The following is a 21,785-nucleotide window of genomic DNA, read 5'->3' on the forward strand; positions in this document are numbered from 1 at the left end:
TGGCCCTCCAGCTCCTCGCTCTTCCCTTTGGAGCTCCTGCTTCTCGATTCAGCCATCATTTCCAGGCACCAGCTCCCAAGTACTCATCTCCACCCTGACTTCTCCGGCCCCCACTTCTGATCTCTGGGGCATCTACACCTGAATAATAACTGTAGATAAAATGAAGTTTCTGTTCTCCTCCCCCGGCTACGTGAGACTCCCCTGTGGTGCCCCATCTCCTGGGCGCCCAGGCTTAATGGTTTCAGGGTCATCTGTGATCCATTTCCCTGTTACCCAAGAAGTCATCTGGTCATGTTGCCTCTAGCTACAGTGGAGTGTGTTGAAGATTGTGGACAGAGAGAACACAGATGGGGAAGGTTCTGATGGAGGAGAGGTTGAAAGTTAAAGAAAAAGGATCCTTGCTAGCCTCCTCAGATTCAGGATACCCTGTGTTCCTGGTAACAGCAGCCTATCAAATGCTCTTTCAATTGGAAATACTTGCCAGCATTGGAATGACAGAGGCCAAGGTAATATTAGCATTTATTGCAGTGTGGATCGGTAAAATGGATTATAGAACATCCATTCAGTGCACTGGTATGCAGCCTTAGAAAAGAACAAGGAAACTGACCCACCAAGACAAGTTCTGAGATACTGTCAAATGATAAAAGCAAGATAGGACAAAATACTATGTCTAGTGAACTACCACTTGTGTTTTTTAAAGGAGGGTGGAAATCTTTTTATTCTTACTTGCTTGTGTATACATCAAGACACTGTGGAAGGATCCCGGCAAACCATACTCGGTAGCTAACTGGAGGGTGAGGGTGCTGGGCAGATGGAGAGCAAAGGTGGTGGGAGGCCTCTTACCATAGATCTTTTTACATTTGTAGATTCTTGAACCATATTGCACACAGTAGAGGCTGTAGCCTCTTCCAAAATTTCAAAAAATTGAATTTTTTTTTTTTTTAAAAAACCTCTGAAGTGTTTCTACCAATTGAATGAAAGTCCTGTTGTTTTACGAAGGAGATTATTTGACTTCTCTAGATGTCCATTCCTGAGTGTTTCCTGGTGGCCTTGGCTTATTTTCTTTAACTGTGGAGGAAATATTTCTGACCCTCCAAGAACCTCTGCTAATTTTATTAGTAAAGCTTGAACCAGTTTTCTTACATTTCTTTCCCTTTCTTCTCCTACCCGAAGGCTCTGTATATTCATTACCAGGTGAGATAATACTCAGTTCGTATGAATAGGGCTATAATTATTCATTAATACTTGAATTCTTACTCTGACGTAACTTGATAACTCTAGGAAAGCATTAAATGAATCTCTTGCCTTTATTATAAGAAATACTAAGATCAGGAGACCATGTGTTTAAGGCACAGCAACCACATTGATGCTGAGAACTGACATAGGAGGGAAAATTAGCAGAACACTTTATGTGGCAGGAAAGAGCATTGTCTTGAAATTGTACTTAGAAGGCTGTTGGAAAATGTGGAACTGGGAGCAGTGGGCAGAGAGCAGTCACATCCCAAGGCATCAGAAGAAAGAACTCCTGAGAGGCTTGAGTGCCCCCCAAGGGGGCGTGGTCTGCAGTGGCGGCCACGGCACCCCCACCTGTGGACCAGCAGAAACAGGTGGCCACGTGGCGTGTCCGTACACACCGATCTTGCATTCAGAAAAAAATTTCAACTGAATGGCTTTGGCTCAAATAATAATATTTTCTTGAACCGATTTCCTTTTTTCCTTCAACTTCTCGAGCCTGGAATAGGTACGCTTGGTGAGACCCATTCTCTTTTAATCCCATTCTTGAGAGGTCTCAAATTTTGTAGCTTCTTTTCAGCAAGTACTTTCTATCTATATTTTTTAGGCAAGATAAGCAAGAGGATGATTTCCTTGTCAGACTTTGAAGGAAAACAAATGCCTTTAAAAGCAGACTTTTTAGGGGCACCTGGGTGGCTCAGTCGGTTAAGCATCTGCCTTTGGCTCAGGTCGTGTTGCTGGGGTCCTGGGATCGAGCCCCACATTGTGATCCCTGCTCAATGGGGAGCCTGCTTCTCCCTCTCCCTCTGCCCCTCCCCCTGCTTGTGCTCTTGTGCTCTCTCTCTCTCTCAAATGAATAACTAAAATCTTTTGTAAAAATAAAAGTAGACTTTTTAATAGCCTCGCTTTTAATACATGAAGTCGTGGGTTCGTAATAAGCGCTTTTACCCAATTCAGAGACGACACCGGGGAGGGAATTAGTAGCTGGACATCACAGACCACTGTGATTTCAAACTCTCGGCAGGTTCGTCTCCGTTTATGGATGCATTAACAGCCAATGGAACAACCAACATACAGACATCTGTTACAGGAGTGACAGCCGGGAAAAGGAAATTTATTGACGACAGAAGAGACCAGCCTTTTGACAAGCGGTTGCGTTTCAGTGTGAGGCAAACAGAAAGTGCCTACAGATACAGAGATATTGTCGTCAGGAAGCAGGATGGCTTCACCCACATCTTGTTGTCAACAAAATCGTCAGAGAATAACTCACTAAACCCAGAGGTGAGAGACGTTCCTTGAGCTGCTTTGTGCTTCATGTTTCTCCACGCCCTTGTATCCGGGGCCTGCTTTGCCGAATCGGTGCTCTTTGGGCCCTTTCTAACTCGCCTTCTGGGCGGTTGCGCAGTCCCACCAGAAGGTAGGAAGCAGGGGTGAGGCTGGGCGGGCTTGCTCCGTACCGCACTGCGCCTGCATGCTCGTGCCAGCGCAGCTGGGGCCGAGCGCGCCTCGGGGTCCGCCTCCGTGCCCCGGGGTGGGGCTGTGCTGGGCAGGGGGAGCGGCCACCTCCAGGTCACCAGCTCTCACCTGCGGGCCGGGGGGGCCTACCCAGACTCGCATTTGAAGTGCATGTGGGCACGTGCTTTTCTTTAGCTTTGTTCAGACAAGATTAAAACGGCCGGGGTCCCAGGCCCTTCAGAGGGTGTTAAATCATTGCTACGGGTCTTCGGCATCGTCGTGGAACTTCGTTCCCGCTGCAGGGACCTGGGCACGTGTTCGTTGCCGGGAGGACCAGGCAAAGCTGGCGTTCAGGGATCCCGGGAGATAGGTGCTTGCAGAGGTTCAGAAACAAACTCTAAACTACCTAAGATGGAAAGTACTGGAACCCGCGCTGTGCCTTCGTAAGATTCTACATTCTGGCCGTTGTTTTCCACTTGTGAGCAGCTCAGTCAAGTTTTTTTCCAGACAGGAAAACCAAACTACACGAAGTTTGTATGTCTGGCCAAGGTCACATGACAAACCAGTTCAGGGCTGGTCCCCGGTACATTTTTAAACTGCAGAGTCCCTTCATTGGTTATTTGTAAATGCTTCTCTATAGAGATCATTTTCAGTGGTCTTACGCCCTTCTAAAACGACTCCGTGCTAATGTGCCTATGCTTGATATACTCATGCACCAAACTTCTGGGGTTTCTGTCCCACGCGTGGTAGGCTGGTGTTAAAAGGGAAAAGAAAAAAAGGGCAGGGAACCCTAGTTTCTTTCAACTGGTTGAATGTGCCACCTGCTGTCCAAACTGTGGAAGTGCCAAGTATCCTGTGTAACTTGCCTCATCTACTGAAAGTCCCAACGATTAGAATATTAAGGTAACTCAGATTTACATGTCTTTCTAATTATACTCTGTTCATAATTAGTTACGGAACTTACACTGTCCCCAGCATTCCCAATCTCTGCTTATAGAAAAGAAGAAGTTTGTGAATTACTTAAATTGTGGTAGACAAAGGGAACGGTATCCGGCTTCTGCACTTCTCTGGGTCCAGATTATCCAGGAACAAAATGCTTTTAGGATTTCGTATCAGAAATACTCTTTGCCACTTTCCCTTCTGGTGACTTCCAGGTAATGAAAGAAGTCCAGAGTGCCCTGAGCACAGCTGCTGCCGACGATAGCAAACTCGTGCTGCTCAGCGCAGTGGGCAGCGTCTTCTGCTGCGGTCTCGACTTTATTTATTTTATCCGGCGTTTAACAGATGACAGAAAAAGAGAAAGCACTAAAATGGCGGAAGCTATCAGGTATGCGTAAATGGTGTTTTTTTAATGGTTGGTTTGAGTGTCTTGGTTTGAGTGTATCCATCCCTGGGAGAACAGGCTCCGGCAAGCCGTGAGAAAAACGCATGTCTCCTTCCACTGAGAGACACTGGTATCAAAATTAATTAAATCATCTGTCTTTTCTGTGGGCCTGGCATAAATTACTACTTGCCTTGAGCAAATAACTGATTTCAGGGCTGGCTCAAACCCAGTGAGTACTCCGGGAATGTTCTAATGATTAGCATGGACAATAGCATATAGCCAGAGTTTCCATTATTTGTACTATGAGCATGTTCTGTCTTCAGCCCTTAAATAAAGATGCACTGTCTTTCACATAATAACTTCCCATTTGCTTGACTCTGAAAGAAATTGGCTAGGCTTTATGACAAGCTGGTTCCATAACATCACATGAAAAGTTTGTTTTAGTACAAGTCGTGCACATTCTTGTTCAAGTTCATCCCGAGTTCCAACTACCCATAAAACTCGATCATGTAGAGTGAAAAGTAAGAGTTCCCTTTCTCTCACATGCTCCCCTCCCCCAGGGACCCATCATTCATTTATGTGTTCCCAGCCTTTTTCTAAACACTGGCAAATATTCATTCCATACATATTAGAGATAATATAGATTTATCTTTAGTTCTGTTAAATAAATGGAATTATACTGTGTGTTCTTTTGCAACTTGCCTTTTCCATTTAACGGTGTGACTTTAGAGATTCCCATTTCTTCTGTTTGGGGATTTTCCACTGTTACATCATAACATTGCAAAAAGCTTCCCCAGAATCACCTAACTCTGCTGTAAGCATACCCAGGGACATATTCTGTTTCCGTATTCCTCACTTCTCATGCTAATCACTGTAAGTATAATTTCAAAAGATCTAATTATTCAGAAATTAATTTTATTTGAAGTGAATGAAACCCAGTCACCAACCAGGAAGACTATTGTACTGCCCTTCTCACCTCCCTAAAATAACATATCCCTGAGTGACCCCTAAGAACCCCTTGCATGTGCGTTTGTCTTCGTGAGGTACAGGAGGACAGGAACTTAAGATGCACATACGTGCAAAGTAAACTTGGTTGGATCTTCTCCAAATCCCCACATACCTGGAGAGTTGAAGTTGAGCTTCTTTGGATGGTTATTGGGCTCTTCGTGTCTGAGACCCTATGCCCCGATCTTGGGGCACAGGGCTTCCTGGTCCCCCAAACCATCCTTAAAGATGCACGTTGGGATTAGTGGAAGTTCTGTGTTGGTGGTGCAGAGTGAGGTAGGGTATCTCTCTGACAGACTTGCCCAAGATGGTTCTGATGGGTTGCTGCCCTGATCAGCCCATCAGAGTCCTGGAACCCCATACCTTGGGGTTTCAGGGCATTGCCTTGGCCTTTTATAACATTTATAACAATTTTCAAAATTAATATATTTTGTCACTGTATACAGAGGTATGCACGCATACAAGAGGTTCCTGTTTTAGGTTATCATATGATCATTGTTTTTTCAAAAACAGTTTGAAATTTTATAATCTGTTTTAATTAAGTATTGTCTCTGGTCTCCTAAATAATTTCAAACTTGTGGTTTACTGGATAAGACCATCTTATTAATCAATTTCAAATTAAAGTGCTTGATCAATACACACAATTACTTGACAGTCAGCACCTCTAAGACAACGTGTAGGTATTCCTGATTGTTAACCCATCCCATCCTTTCAGGATGAATTACGTGGGTTTAATTTTCATTCTTTAAGTACAAACTACCTCGGGCGGTGACTTTGTAGATTTTCTGTAAGCTCACACTGACTTTACACATAATACTGTGATTTGGGGGAGCTCTGCTGTAATAGAGAATCAGATTCATCTGCCCGGGCCTTCTGCGATCTGGCTCCTTTCTGCGATCTGGCTCCTTTCTCCCCAGAGGCACTTCCCTCAGCTCCACTCCTAAACCTCGGTGTCACAGCCCTAGTCCGGCCCACTCCTCCCGAGCTGAATTGCCCTTGACAGTGGCTGAGGCTTGCATTGTTGGTATTAGAAACCTCAGAGGAAAGATGGATGGAGAGACTGCATTTGAAGTTACCTTTAGGTAACTTCAGGTGTTTATTTCGGGCAGCTGCCCACTCCTGTCACTTGTCCAGACCCTCCCTCTCCCCGGTCACTCTCCTTGCCCCCCACAAAATAGCTTTTCTAGGAAAAGGCCAAATTTTTAGGGAAACCCAGTTGGTTCTTTAAATGAGTATATTTTTATCAATGTGAATTTTTCTTTATGTACTCTGGCAAGATACGAAAATAATGAGTTATACCAAATTCACTTAACCTTTGCTCTTGCTCATTTGCATTTAAATTAATTCTTACATGTGTAAGATCGGCTTTACATGTAAAGCTGTATGTTTGTTATTTCTATGTGTCTTGTCTTGAATTTCTTAAAACTTTGGGACAAAGAACGTCACTAGAGCAAGTTTCCCCCCATAAAAAGTGGGAAATATGAAGATGAGGTTTGAATTTGATTGTCAGGTGTCTACTACAGCTAATTCCATTATCAGGACTACTGGTCATAACCAGCTTGCAGATTCATTGTAATAAAAACATTCAGCACATTAGTGATAAAAGCAAAATGATAATAAATCCGTTTATAACATTAGGCTTTTGAAGTCTATGGGAACCAGTCGCTGCCTCTTAGTGTCTGAAGGACTGGGAGCCTCCTCCCTCCAGAAGGCAGGCATCTTCTTCCCCCACAGAGTGAGAGAAGCAGAGATGTGGGGAGACAGCAAAGCTGACAAGCACCTGACCTCTCCCCATTCAGTCCTGTCCAGACCTTCACAGTGAAGGGAGAGCTCCCTTGAAAACCGGCAGTGAACTCTAGCTATTGAAACTGCAGATCCCGCTGGCCTTGTTTTCCCCAGACAGTTCCTACACTCTTGTTCTTAGGTGCTTTTCTAACTTTTTTGGTGATATCCATGAAGTAGTGAACATTCTTCAAAAGAATGGATAGAAGTTTGCTTTTGTTTAATTAGAAGTCTTTTTAAACTCCTTTTATGACAAATATAACCTCTTTCCTTCCCTGCCATACCCACCACAGACTTTATAGCTCAGTTCACATATAGTTCCCAGAAAGCTGAAATTTGAATTCAGTATGTTGCATTGAACACATTGGAACACTCATGCATTTTGATTTTAAGTTCTGAAATAGACTTGGCTTTACGCCCCCTAAAAGCAGTGGCCCAGCCCTCCCTGAGGGCCAGGCTCCTGAGCAGCGTCCGGGGGCCCGAAGGCAGCCCCCACCTCCCTGTCTCTGGTCGCAGTGTGGCCAAGCCTTTGTGGCTCTGGAAAGTTTCTCCTAAACAGAAAAAAAAGGATTTCTATGAAGTTTGTTGTTGGTTTTTAAAAAAAAAAATTTTTCTGTAGGCCATGCTCCTTTCTGACATCTCAGAGCTCACATACCCGAATGTTCGGTTGTGTCCTCTGAAAGGGGAAGATGATCTTCGCTGAGCGAGCCACTGAATTCCTACCCCTCCCAGAAGCAGCCACCGATGTCAGATGAAGTTATCATTCCAGGCAAAAATAAAAATAAGTTGGGGAGAGGGGCTGAGGAATCAGCTTCAAACAATTCTCCAGGCTTTGATTTTGCAATATCTATTTTAGAAGCATCTTTTTTCTTTTATACAAACATATAACGTGAGAAGGAACACTGCCTTGTGGAGTGATTGATTTCTTTGACCATTTCTCTATAAAGTCACTCTCTTACTGCAATATTTGCTCATTTCTTTCATGTTACTCTGCCATCCCATTCATGGTTTCCAGATGTTATTAGCACTAGCCCAGCTCCCCCTCGGCCCCTGTTCACATGAGGCAGATGAAAGCGGGGTGATTCCAGGGCACCTGGGAACAGATTTTGAAAACGTCTGCTCTGTATCATGGAGACCTTTTCTAGAGTCATCAGTAACTAAGCGTAGTAAATGTATTTCCATCATGTCATTGACCCAGAATCCTCAAAAGGTGGCACAAGTGAAGTACCTTCATGTAAATTGTCTACATTATTTCAAGAACCTATTTAAAAGGTTGTCTGGCTCTTCTTTGTATCATTAAAACCCAGTGTGATCTTTCTAACAACGCCTCAGGCTCTCATTTAGAAAGCCTTACTGCAACTCATTCATTTGAATGAGTCAGTTCTTACTCAATGTAAAGAGCCCACAAACCATAGGGGACCTTGGGGGCTGGGCTGAGGTCTGCACTGGCTGCACGGTGCTTTCAAGAATACTCCCTGGAGCTAGCATGCAAGCCGCCAGATTCGGCAGTGCGTCCTCTCTTCTGTTTTTCACACGTGCGCGTGTGCACACAAGCACACACGAACACACCCCAAACTTCCCTAGCCTGCCCCCCCTCCAAAAACTATATGATCCCTTGTTGTCACTATTTGGGGAGATGGGGAGACCACTTAAGATGTTAAGTCCTGATTTCCGGAGATAATCTGAATAGATCTGCTGTAGCTTTTAAATTGCTGAATTGCAGAGAGCAACCAGATTGTTATTTCTGGTACTGAAGATGGGGGTCAGGTTTAAAATTCTGTAATTCTGAGCTAGAACTCTGACTGCCTTAAAGGAATTACCTTCTGTTTTTGTTGGTGCATGTTTGTCTTTTTCTTCACCATGTTAAATCATAACGAGCAGCAACCTCTGAACATAAAAGTAGATTCTAGTGGTAGGAAGAAGATGCACATTCCCAGTATGGCATGGCACCAACCTACCCTAAATTGAAAAGCAGCCTACTTTTCCAGTCTGATCCTAAAACAAATCCAAAAATAGCGTTGGCTTGGTTTTGAAATCCACATCCTCTGTGAAGGCTGCCCTACCCCTAGTCATGCTGTCCTTTGCAGTCCTGCGGTAATTGTAATCTCCAGCACACAGTGCGGTACACAGGGGTGTACAGGCAGTGTCTCTGCTGCTTACTGGCCTTCCTTGGATCTCCAGTCTTAAACCAGCCTGGAAGTTTCTTGTTTCTACCCCCTCCCCCCCCCAAGTCATTCCATCTAATTCTGGACAAACTCAGGAAATCTCTGGTGGTTCCAGTCAATGAGTTGCATGAAATCACATACCAAGTCCAGACCCCGATCCTGTGGGTCATAACCCCAACCTCCTAGTCTTTACTCAACACCAGGCAGTCTTGGGAGGCCCCGTGCCAGGTTTTCTTTGGGAGAGCTTCCAGAGTGGTCATCGGAAGCCCACAGTGTTTATTGGGCTCCTTATGTCTTAAAGAGAAGAAAGGTTGTGGAGAAAGATGGATTAGTCCTAGAGCCCAAGAGCCAGCCTCTGACTGGACTTCACCCGTAGTCTTCACAAGGTCCTGTAGCCACTCTAGCATAGCGTCCACGGTATCGTCGGGCCTTTAAACACACAGTAAATAAGACCATGGCCCACTTCTGGGAGAGCCTTCAACAAATCTCAGCTTACCTTGATTTCTTCTGTAGAGTTTACCTCTTGGTATATTGAATCTATAATAGTAGATTTTTCTGTTGCTCAAATACACAATGTTTTGAGTAATTTCCCATTTATTTTTCATTTTAGAAACTTCGTGAATACTTTCATTCAGTTTAAGAAGCCTATAATTGTAGCAGTAAATGGCCCAGCCATTGGACTAGGAGCCTCCATATTGCCTCTTTGTGATGTGGTTTGGGCCAATGAAAAGGCTTGGTTTCAGACACCCTATACTACCTTCGGACAGAGTCCAGATGGCTGTTCCACCGTTATGTTTCCCAAGATTATGGGAGGAGCGTCTGTGAGTACCTCTATTTTTTAAAATTATTCTAGGAGACTTCCTGAAGAAATCTAGTTTGGTCATTGTTTTTCTAAATGTATATAGGGTGTCATTTTGTGGGGACTTCCTACCAAATGAACCTTGTAGTTCAATTCTCTTCATTAACTCATATTCTTAATTCATGAAATCTTAGGAGGTTTTTCATATTTTGGTTCATAGAACATTTATTGACATTGGGTTGCATCGTTTCCTAGAGAAGGACCTTATTCAGTGAGCAGTCTCTCTCTGCATAATTGACACTGATATCCGTTATTAGTAAATACCCAGTTTGTAATCCAAACAACAGAGTGTGCCACTAAAAGTTTCTTGACCTAAGAACCTAAGAGCTGCACTTTTAAGAGAAAGCAATGAAGGAGCTAAGTTGATTAGGATAAGAGAAGTCTTCCCATCTGATTGTGGAGCTTTATTTTTTTTAACTGTTTAAGCCATCCATAATAAGAGTGTTTGTAGCTTTTGATTTTTTTCAAGCAATTACGCACATTGCATTTCTTACTCCATGAAGTAGGGCAAGAGGTGGTGTCACGGGTTAGGGTCTTCAAAAGCCAACACTGAGGCGGAGTTTGTCATGGTGGAGCAGTATTCCATAGTCCACACCTGTTGGCAGGATGGCAGCAGTTAGGGGGCTGGACAGAGGAAGGCAGGCCCAGCAAAGCTTGGGCCACCTCTGGGGAGCTCTGGGGCATGGATGGCCTGTCACAGTTGTCCCACAGTGGGCTGAAACGGCTGGTTCCTTTGTGTCCATCATCACCGAGTGTGGGCTGCCCAGGAAGAGCGCCGTGACCGTGGATGAGGCGGCTCTCTGCGGCGGAGGGCGTCCCCGAAGGGAGCTGAGGGCTGGCTGCTGACAGCACTGCCAACAGCTGGGACCGCAAGCCCTCCCTCGGGCGGACCTCAGCGGCACATCCCGGTGTCCACCACAGTCCACCCTTTGGTCCTTCGTACGCACCTCTTCATACACACTGAGGGGGGCCGCTCTTCCCAGGGAAAGACATAGAGGGGGATTAGCCACTGATGACTGTACAGGCAAGAACCACCTAGATGTTCAAGTTCGCGGGTAAAAGTATGATGAGAAAGTGGATGTTTTGCATCCTCTCATTATTTATGGTGGGAAGAATAGTTAACTTTACAGTAGAGAAGACTGGTAGGCGTCACCTTGCTGAGTGGTCAGAGTCCCCAAAAATAAGACCCGTCGTTGGCCCCCGACCTGCTGCAGCGAGAATGACATGGCGTCGCTCCACCAGAGTCCTGCCCTGTGGGCATCACCTCTGTCGGGTCTGGAGAGAGCACCAGACGAGCCCGGACTGCGGCACAGTCTGCAGGTGCCACGCAGGGCCCTGCCAAAGGGCCACGGCGGTCGGAGAACTCACCGGGAGACCTAGGCGCCGCCCCACACTGGAGGGGACAGAGGGGCCTGACAGCCCCATGCAGATGCAGGGATCTCAGACGCGGTTCGGGGTCAGAGGAAGGACTTTCCTCGGAAAAATCGCCAACTTTGCAGACAGTCTATGGTTTGACTCATAATAACTGTGTTGATGGTAGTTGTCCAGTTTTGATCATTGTAAGATGTCGTAGAAGATGTTAACGGAGAGGGCTCGGTAAAGGGTTTATTATCTCTCTACTGCTTTTATAATCTTCCCATAAGTCTAAACTTATTCCCGAAACAAGGTTGAAAGAGGAAGGAGTCTACTGGGCCCACACAGCCCCCATTGCCCCATCTGGTCTCAGAGCCACCCCATCCTCGTCTTCTCCCTTCCTGTTCCAGTCCCACCCACGGCTGCCGCCTCCGCTGGCCTCAGCGACCCTCCTGTGGTGGGACGCTGCTCCCCCCACCCCGGAGTTACTGCACTTGTGCGTTGGTGGCTGCGGCCGGGCGGGACCCCAGGTGCCCCAGTAGTAGTATTCATAGCCACGCTCATGGGACTCTCGCTGCATCCGTTGGCCAAGCATGCTCCCTCAGGGACCAGCAGAGCCCTGTTTTAAAAGCAGGAGGCAAACGGCCCTCAGACCATTGGTGGGGAGCAGGGCCAGGGGCAGATGCAGCCATGCCCCTTCCCTCCCCTCATTTCCCAGTCCCGAGTGTTCTTTCTGCCGGGGACGTGGTACCGTATCAAGGTCTTTGATGCACTACATACACTGTACTCAGAAGGGGGTGCCACGTCCAGGCTGGTACTCCGCCTGCACTCGGGCCGTCCCAGCGCTCCATCAAAAGTGGTCGAATAGGACAGGGTCAGAGGACCCATGGTCATGGGCCCACTCCCCCCAGCCCCTTTGCTGTGAGGGGCATCTGGCATGGCACACCCTATGCCTGCAGACCGGGCACGTTTTGAGCCTCAGAGAGTGGTGCTCGTGAGGACCTCAGGCAGGAAAACAAACCCAGACCAGAGTGAGCATCTATTCCTGTGACAACAGTCAACCAGCCACCAAGCGGCCGACCAGCTGGTCTCAGGAGTGTTGCCAAGCAGGTGGCTCGGCATTAGTGTCTTGCTGGAGGCTGGATGTTCTGCAGTGACAGTAACTGAATCAGCCTCAATGAGTCAGAGTCCGTGCCCTTGAGCTGCATGTCCCACACATCCCACAGCCACTCCATCCACCTGTCTCTTGTGCTGGCACCGGGGCAGCCGGCGACCCCGCTGGTCTCCCAGAGCTGTTCGGTTCCTCTCTGTGGTGCACGCTCCCTGCTGGACACTGATGTCAGCCAGCCATGTACACACTTTCCCGGCCATTGACATGCCAGACCCCTTGTCCCCAACCTTCCGGGCCCCTGACCAGCCAGCCAGGCCCTGGTTTGGGTCACTGCGTGTTCTCACCTTGAGCCACCTCTCCTTCCACAGCAGGTGGTGGACAAGGCACATCCCCTGTCAGGGAGTGTTTCCCTTCGGGGGAGGCTCCCGGGCACTTGTCGGCTGTGTTTCAGTCTGCACACCCGAAAATGGAGCCAGCCCACCCACACCCCAAGCTCGCTCATCAGGACTCCCCCATGTGGCCGGCAGTGTGAGCTGAGGCAGGGCTCTGGTGCAGCAGTGGTGGGTGACGTGGGGTCTGGGCCCCCCATGCGGCTCCCCTGTGCTGTCTGCTGTCTGTGCCTGATCCCAGCGCTGCACCTTACGGCTCGCCTTACACCTAGCAGGCCTGATGGGACTCCGCTCCTGGGGGACATTTCCAGCGTGTGGTCATTTGGTGTCCCGTGGCTAGGTGTTCTGCCTCCGCCAGGGTTCAGTAAACACTCCAGAATTGTTTTTAAGAGGCACATTCTTCTCTGCTGTGAAAAGCGCGGCCTCGCTCTGGAACCCCGGAGGCCTGCATTGTGGTCCTCTCTCTGGCATGTGCCCCAAGCTCCTGGAGGCCTCTTGTCCCACCCACTGCACAGTCAGGCCTGGTGGCTCTGACATTTCGGCTCCACTCAGCCTGGCCACCACCCCCTCCATGCTTCTAGAAACCATCCCAGTAGCCAGGTCACGCCATCTGCTGGGGCACTTGCCAGGGAGTTCCATTTTGTATCTCAGGAGAGCTCCCAAATCAGCAAACTCCCCTGTCCAGCTTTGTGTTCTGGCTCCAAGTCAGGCACCCTTAGAATTCAGCTCCCTGTGTCGTCTTGCAGCTCCTTGGAGGGAGGAAGCGAGTTACAGGCCTAGGGGCCAGGAGAGGAGGTCGGCAGGACTTGAGGGAAGCGATGCCGTCTTGCGGAGAGAGACCTCTGCATTGTCTCTAGGCAAGACGGCAACACTTGTTCCTGTTGGGGACAGAGGGGTCAGAGGAATCTGGGGTTCAACTTTGGGGTGTCCACCTGGAGTCCCTATTCCAGGTTTAAGGGTCTCCTCCTTCCTCCTCTCCCCACCAAGCCCAACGGGTCCTCCCTAGTGGGTGACTCATCTTGTCTGGAGCTGGGCCACTCAGACTAGTAAGTCCTGGGTCTGGATCTGCGCTTTCTCTGCCTTCTTGCTACCCGGGAGCCCCTCTGCTTGCGTCAGTGGCAAAGAGCAGGTACTGTGCCCTCATGTGAGGATTTTCACACTCGAACCACCGCCAGGGCCGGGAGCTCTGGGTGCTCCACCAGTCCGTGAGGGGTGCTCTTTGCAGGCCAGCCAGGGAGCGATCTTGCTCCCAAAGCCCTATCATCACCGCTTTCTCTCCCATTCCCACCCGTGACAAGGTAGTTTTTCTGGAAGCAGAGGCTGAGATGGATTTGGGCAAGCAGGACACAGGGTCCGCCTCTGTGGCAGGGCAGGGAGGAGGCAGGATTGGGCAGAGGGCACGGGTGAACCGTGTACCTTCCTGGCAGAACTCCTCACAGGGAGCCCCCGCTCTTCCGGGGGCCGCACGGCCTTCAGAGCCTCATCTGCGGGGTTGGCCGTGCCGAGGAGCTCTCCCAGAAGGCCCCTGCGAACAGCACTCCTGGCAGCGGGGCAGCAAGTGTTTCTGGGCCGAGGCGTTCGGGCAGCACGTCTGTGTCCACCCCAGGGTGGTGCTCCATGTCTCACGGATGAAGAGGTGGGCCCCGTCTGGGTCATTTGTCTTCTTTTCACCACACTGCACCCACCCAACAGTTACTACTACCTAGTTCTGGTGGTAGAGTTGTTTTCGGGAAAATTACTTTAAGTTCGTTTTGAGTTATTACTGTAAAACAGATTGTTTCCTAACAGCTACTGCCTGTTCTGGGAGTGAAGACTCCTTGCCACGGGTAAAAGCCTTCTACGTGCATCCTGAGTCATTACCGTAGGGGAGACTGAAAGAACTGCATGATCCAAGGAGGTGTCTGATGTTGATGCAGATACACAGGAAGAGCAGATTGGGGGAAATCCTAAACCTGACATTTAAACACATTCTGGGCAAAGACATTCTGAAATTGGAGTCCTTGGGCCAACAGCTTCTAAGAGGTGGAATGCTTTGAGCCCATTGCATTCAGCACCATAAAGCGCGGGAAGCCGTGACGAAATGAATGGCTGCTCGTCCAGCGGGTGCATTTTCCCTCACTGGACATGTCTTGAAAACACATTACTTTTTGCTTCTCCTTGTGATCTCCCGGTGCCACTCGTGATTCTCCCCCGGGGTGCTGGGTCCTGTCTCCCCCCTCCCCGTGGGCACACGCTGCAGCGTCTAGAGACTTGACGGTCACAGCGGAGGTGGAGCTGGGTGCTGCTCGGCGTCCCGCAAATCACAGGACAGCCTCCTCAGCGCGGAGCCGTCTGGACCAGAATGTCGGCAGGCTGAGAAACCCTGCCCTGAAGCAAGAGCAGACAGTTAAGTGCAGAGCGTTTGACTAAAACCTGTCTGCAGAAAGTAAGTAAATGCTGCAGGGGTGAGGCATGGTGTGACAGTGCTCCTTGGAAGTGACCCCCCAGATGCCAAGTCCCCTTGGTGAGCTTCCAGCAGGCTGAGGCAAGGCTGCAACAGGATGGGCTTTCCACCCAGGGTTTGTGCACAAGTCTGCAAGAAGGCCAGGAAGGATCCTGTTCCCAGGATAAAAGGAGCAAGCTGCCAAAGCCCCTTTGGAGTGAAGCTGTAGTCACAAGATGTGCAAGTTAGTGTCAGACGGTATCTTCTACAGCTTAGCCCTCCTTGTCCCCAGTGAATATTCAGGGCGTGCCCGGCGCTGCACGGTCCCGGTCCCATGGCTCCAGGGCTGTGACAGACGCCCGGCAGAGCCTCACTGAGGAGAATGCGAAGCTGGTGAACACGGGCTCCCACTGAGAAAGCTGGCGGCTCTCGTTCCGGATGGTGCGATGCTGGAGAGCAGCCCAGTCAATGGCTGATGGCCTCACCCCGAGTTTACCGGAGGGGCTGCCACTCTGGGGAGTTGAGAGCCTGACCGAAGGGAGTAAAGTGGCAGAACCGCTGCCTCCATGAGGTTCAGACTCCCCAACCCCGGGGCACCTGGGTGGCTCAGCTGGTTAAGCATCTGCCTTCTGCTCAGATCCTGAGCCCGGGGTAAAGTCCCACATCGGGCTCCTTGCTCAGCAGGGAGCCTGCTTCTCCCTCCCCACCCCCCCCACCCCCCCCAGCTTGTGTCCACACGCTCGCTCACTCTCTCTCGCTTTCTCGGACAAATCTTTTAAAAAAAAGAAAAAAAAACTCTCCAACCCCTCCCACCCAAGCTGGTCAGGTTTCCTCACCACACCTCTTAATGTGGTCTTTTGGGCTGAAAGAAAAGGAAACTCTACTTTCCTGTGGCATTTCTCACTTGTCTGGGTAGTTACACTATAACTTTTTTAAAAAACAGTTGTCCATCTTGGAACAAAATGGCAGCCAATAAATTTCCAGTGACCGTATTTTTGCAAATCTGTTTCTTGGGTAGAAGTTAGAAACCTCTCATGTTAAAACTGCTGGAAATGGAGCATATGGGAACATGCTCATTCAGACTGAGTGTATTTAATCTTACTAATCTTATGGTATCATTTGTTGACTGTAATTTAAACCAACTCACTGCCTGTACTTACATGAGTATTAACAACCTCGAGTCAGTCCCACTTTTGTGCTCTTGGGTGAAGTCAGAAATACCCTTTGTTGTCTTGCATGTCCAGCCATCAGGAATAGAGAAGACTAAGTAGGGAAAGACTCTCCAGGGACTATAACCACGGAGTTAGCCCGGCTCCGAAAGGAGGACATGGTGGCAATGGCAGCTCACCGCCTGGCGGGAGACTGTTCTGATGGCCCAGTTGGCTAGCAGAGGCGCGTGGGAATCAAGGAAAGGGAGAAGGGAGGAAGAGAACAGTGGTAGGGTTCTGCTCTACCTCCAGAGGGCAACAAGTAATATTCAGAGAAGTGACAGGGTGGGGGGACAGGCCCACAGAGGGACTGGAGAGGGGCACTGCTCTCCCCCACGGCCCACTGTTTACTGGCATGTGTTCGCATCCACGCCCCGAGCTCAGGCCCTGTGGTTCAGGCTGGTCTTGAAAACATATGTCACACTTCACTTAAGTGATGTAGTTGTGGTATGGTCTTCACTGTGTGTTGAGAGTGAGAGAAGCACGAAGTAGGAAAACCGTAGAGCACTTCCCACCAAGTCCTTCTGTCAGCACTCCTCTCACCCTTTCTCATTGCGTTTGGACCGGTCTTCTAAAGAACTATCTTAACAGCTAATAGTAAGGTGAAGTCAGGCTTCTAAATGCATTGTTTATTTCAGACCTTCTTTTCACCAAGAAGAGGATGTTCAGTACAGGGGTTTTCAAATAGAACATCTCCAAACTCTTCAAACATCCGTGACTTTGTCCAAGACTTGGCACAAATAACAGGTCCACGCTGGCGCCAAAATAAGTCATGAGTGTGAAGGACTTTAGTCCTTCTTGTGGGGACCCAGCTCTCCACCCTGTTTTCCATCCTCTGCCTGTGTTGAAAGGGTAGTGAGTCAGCCAGACATTTCCTTTGCCAGCTCTTTTTATTTGGGTGTCGTCCACGCTGTGTGTTCACATGCAGCAAATGTCTCGATGCATTTACAGGAGAATTTTCTTAACAATAGTTTACCTCTTTACCTAGTTTACCTTGGGAGGAAGGTCACCTCCCAAGAGTATGCTTTACCTGAGTCACAGTAGATTATGGTCAAGTTTTTGTCGTGACCACCAGAGTCTTTGGGAAGCTTAGCAGTGCAAGATAAACTGCTTGCAGAAAATTGTCACGTCGGAACAGCACGAAGTTTCCTTGTCAACTAGATTTTCTCCCTATTTTGATATCTGTGAGCCTGTGATTTGAATGAGCTAAACTCCATGCACATTGTGTTGAGACCTTAAGTGATACAGAATCCAAAACAAAGTCAATTTTGTATGTATACATACACATACAGGTACATAATATACCTTCTCTTTAACAAAGATAAGTGTTCATTTCCTTCATTGAGTCATTTGAAGTAACTATAGTCAGACCCTTCTAAGGAGACTACAGTAGTGGTCATTTTGGGTGCATTCAGGTCCTGAATAGTTGCTTACTTTAATGTCCGAGTGGTAAAATGTGGCCTTCTAAGATAAACTCAAGCAGAGGGGCGCCTGGGTGGCTCAGTTGGTTAAGCGACTGCCTTCGGCTCAGGTCACGATCCTGGAGTTCCGGGATCGAGTCCCGCATCAGGCTCCCTGCTCGGCAGGGAGTCTGCTTCTCCCTCAGACCCTCCCCCCTCTCCTGCTCTCTCTCTCTCAAATAAATAAATAAATAAAATCTAAAAAAAAAAAGATAAACTCGAGCAGAAACATTCACTGCCCTTAGAACATTGTCTGTGTGTATTGAGAAGAAATCACCATTGGCCTCTCAGATACAGAAAATCTTGAGTAGTAGTTCTGTGACTGATTTCGATCCCGAAAACTACGAATTTTCTAGCTTCGCTTATGCCTCAGGATACTGTTCTGTGTATTGAGTGACTTCACATGTGGGAACGGCTGCCACTGGGAAGGAGGAGGCAACTGGAGAGGGACATGCCAGGAACTTCAAGCTCACAACAAGTAGACCTTCTCTAAGTGAGATTTCTTGGTTGTGCCCACGTGATTCTGTATTACATCATACAATAAGCCTTTTTTTTTTTTCTATTTTTTTTAATTCCCAGTCAGTATGTTACTTCTCTGCGTAGTTGATTGTGCCTCGTTGGATTGCTTCTCCATGCACAGGCTCCAGAACAGTGCACTTTAGCTGGAACCCTGGAGGAAGCACAGCGAGTCCCCAGCGGGGCCCGCACGTTCACACACCTGTCCTCAGTTTGAATTTTTTTAGATGAATTTTTGGGTTGGGTCTTTTCTGCCTGCCTCCCCCTCACATCTCATACCAGTTTCAACTCTTCTTCCTTTCAGGCAAATGAAATGTTGCTCAGTGGACGGAAACTGACGGCCCAGGAGGCGTGCGGCAAAGGCCTGGTCTCCCAGGTGTTTTGGCCTGGGACCTTCACCCAAGAAGTCATGGTTCGCATCAAGGAGCTTGCCTCCTGTAATCCAGTTGTAGGTGGAATTCATTCTCTTACATATGTTACCTTTTTTTTTTTTCCCCTATGACCTTTCCTCCAGAGAGCTCGCCCATGTAGCGGTGTTTTCGGAGTCCTCTGCCTCTCCTCCCTGCATGGCTGCCTGCATGTGAAATGCCACTGGAGCTAAAATTGGTTCCACTGCTCCAGATGGGCTCACCTTGTCCTCCCGGTTGCAGAGGCCTAAGAATGAAAGGAATGCATTTCAGAAATGTAGGAACCTCAGAATGTCCTACAAAACTCTCCAAACACCATCTATATGGTTCTTTCCTGGTTCCAAAGCTCTTTCCTATAATCATGTTTGCTTCCCATGCCCCCCCCCCCACGCCCCCCACAGTGGATGTAAGCTTCTTTTTGATAAATGTGCTGGATAATATTCAGTCAGGTAACAGAATAGCATGTAGCAAATTAGAAGATGAAATGTTACTGAATATTAACTGACGTGACTCCCATCTAGATTACCTTTGACATGACAGCCCTTGTGAGTAAGATTAAATTTTGGTTAGAAGATCCCCTCAGCAGGTGTTTGCAGAGTTTTCACGGAGTCTCCCAAGGGTCGATACCCAGCACCGGGGCCGCGCTGGCCTGCAGCAGGGGCACGGGGCCCAGGCTGGTTGGTCTCGGTGGGGAGGGCCAGGGTGCAAGCAGCACAGCGCTCCTGAAACAGCTCAACAGCTGAGAAGTCGAGAATTTGCCCACTACCTGGTGTGGATATACCACAGCCCTATCTCGGGCCTGATGTGTATCATGAAAAAAAATGGTAGCCTAATTTTAACAGGTAATTACTCACGATGGATAACTGCCTCCGTAAATTTGGGGACAGATAGAGCCAGTCCTTGCAGATGCGCACCCTTGCTAACTTACTGCTCGTTGTCCGGTCCAGGTGCTGGAAGAATCAAAAGCCCTTGTGCGCTGTAACATGAAGATGGAGCTGGAGCAGGCCAACGAGAGGGAGTGTGAGGTGCTGAAGAAGATCTGGGGCTCGGCGCAAGGGATGGACTCCATGCTGAAGTACCTGCAGAGGAAGATCGATGAGTTCTGATTGGCAGGTGCTTGCTGGTGACACTGGAATTCTAGAGCAGGACATCTGTCGCGCCAGGTTGCCCTCCTCCATCCCCACGGCCTGAAACAAGTTCACTCTTAGCTCACGCTTGGAAGCAGGACTTGCGACATCCAAGCTATTTATTATCAAGGAGTTTTTAAGTACTGTAACTTTAAAATAAATAACTACAAAGCTCCTTTGTCCGAACGTCATTATTTTATACTTAATATACACACAAGTATAAGAGTATAATGGTGAGCTCCAGACTGCTCTTTGAAGCTCTAATTTTTGTTATCTTTAGCTAGTACTGTATAAAAAAAAGAAACGAAGTGTGTTTTGCTGGTTTTGGGTGGCAGAAAGGTCTGGAATAATGTTTGTTTTCCTGATTTTTTCCTTCTAGAACAAGAATCTAAAGAGGTATTAGCCAGCCTCCTCTCTCCTGCCCCAGTTAGAGATACAGAAAGATCTGAGATGTGCCTCTGTCTCAAAAGGTACAGATACCTCAGAGATGAAATGTCCTGAATCAAAAGGAAAACTTACCTTGTAGGATAAGTATTTCTGATGAAAAACCCACTGACAAACATACCCCTAAAGTACACTTAGGATTCATGCTGGAAAATCCATTGATTCTTCCTTTTTAGTATGTCCAGTTCTTACCCAGTTAACATGAAGAAACCACTGTCTCTTCAGAAGAAAGCTTGTTTGCAGTATTAGTGAATCACTGAATAGCTTAAGTATGAATTTCTAAGTTATAAGTTAGTCTTAATGGAGTTTAAAGAGTTTTTCTGACCCTTTTGAAAAAATAACTACATAAGTGCTTCTTGTTGCTGGGTGAGAAATACTACTTTATATTCAGTTTGGGTTTTCTATTTGCAGATATGATTGATGTATTACACCAAAAAAAAAAGTATTTTTATGTTTATAAAGTGTAATTTTTAGGTTCACTTAGAATATATTTTATTTAATAAGTTAAAATTCTTTTGGCACACTATTAAATGCAGAAACTCCTTTAAGAAAAGAAAAAAAAAAGAACTACCTTATATTCAATGTTTAATGTTCCTGGTCTCTGCTTTCATGTCTACGCACTATGCGGAGTACTGTGTGGTGTCCAAGAGTGCCCTGTGTAAATAGACATTCACATTCCTTTCAGGAGTGGGGACTGATTCCTGATTACAGACGCCTATTATTAGTTAGGCTTCTGAGCTTGCAATCATATTGAATGTATGAAGAATGAAATAAAATCAAAACCTTATTTTTGTACAGTTTGGAAGTTTATACTTAGAACCGACCACCTCCTGACCACGTGGAGAGCTGTACAGTGTGTAAATCTGCCTTTACCTTGGATTGGTTGGTGCAGTATTTTTGCATCTGTGGGACCTACTTTTTCGTTCAGTAGTTTGAACTATATATAATAAACTGTACAATCTGTAAAGTTTTTATAGAATAAATATTCAGCTGTGAAAACTGGTTAAATAAAACTAATATTTCTTAACACATTTGAAATGTTCGTCTCATTCTTCACTCCTGAAGTTTCTCAGGGGACGTTTAATCTTTTTCGTGAGATACGCCCGTGGGCATACAGCTTCTGTAGAGTTTAGAGAGTAAGTAAGCCTGTGGGACTGTACCTGGAGAGGAGCTGGAATATGACAAGTATTGTCCTCCCAAGACCCGTCTCCTGTACTCCCCCCCCCCCCAGGCTGCCATTTTTTTCTGAACTTTGTGTCTGTCTCCTCCTCGCTGCTCTGTCAGAGATGCATATTCCTACATACATTCCCTACTTCTGCCTGTTTCTGAACTTTACATTGTATCATGTGAAAGCTTCAGCGATTACTTTAGTATTGAGAGAGTTGGAACTTACTTCTTCTTTGCCCAGACCTACAGTGGAGGTGTTTTCATTGCTGCTTCATAGACAGAGAACCTGAAGTATGAAGTACTTCACATCGGGCTGGGATCTGGCATCCAGCCCAGGTCAGCATGGCACAGCCGGCAT

At 47.6% G+C, this 21,785-nt stretch overlaps 1 protein-coding gene across 3 annotated transcripts in view; it reads left to right on the forward strand.

The window, feature by feature from the left end:
- Nucleotides 1-21,291, forward strand: part of CDYL (chromodomain Y like) — a 173,627-nt gene extending 152,336 nt beyond the window's left edge. Inside the window, exons 3-8 of one of the 3 annotated variants that reach the window (XM_035030768.1) lie at nt 2,258-2,514; nt 3,843-4,015; nt 9,575-9,785; nt 18,587-18,730; nt 19,637-19,802; nt 20,196-21,291. In XM_035030768.1, the coding sequence (XP_034886659.1) occupies nt 2,258-2,514; nt 3,843-4,015; nt 9,575-9,785; nt 18,587-18,730; nt 19,637-19,795 (944 nt within the window). In that variant the 3' untranslated portion in view covers nt 19,796-19,802; nt 20,196-21,291. Of the gene's footprint in view, nt 1-2,257; nt 2,515-3,842; nt 4,016-9,574; nt 9,786-18,586; nt 18,731-19,636 lie in introns of all 3 variants that reach the window. The other 2 variants (XM_035030769.1, XM_035030767.1) reach the window with 2 other exon arrangements.
- The last annotated feature ends 494 nt before the right edge of the window (nt 21,292-21,785 follow it).

This window comes from Mirounga leonina, unplaced genomic scaffold (genome assembly GCF_011800145.1).
Source record: "Mirounga leonina isolate KUSES-001 unplaced genomic scaffold, KU_Mleo_1.0 Mir_366, whole genome shotgun sequence".
Taxonomy (NCBI): domain Eukaryota; kingdom Metazoa; phylum Chordata; class Mammalia; order Carnivora; family Phocidae; genus Mirounga; species Mirounga leonina.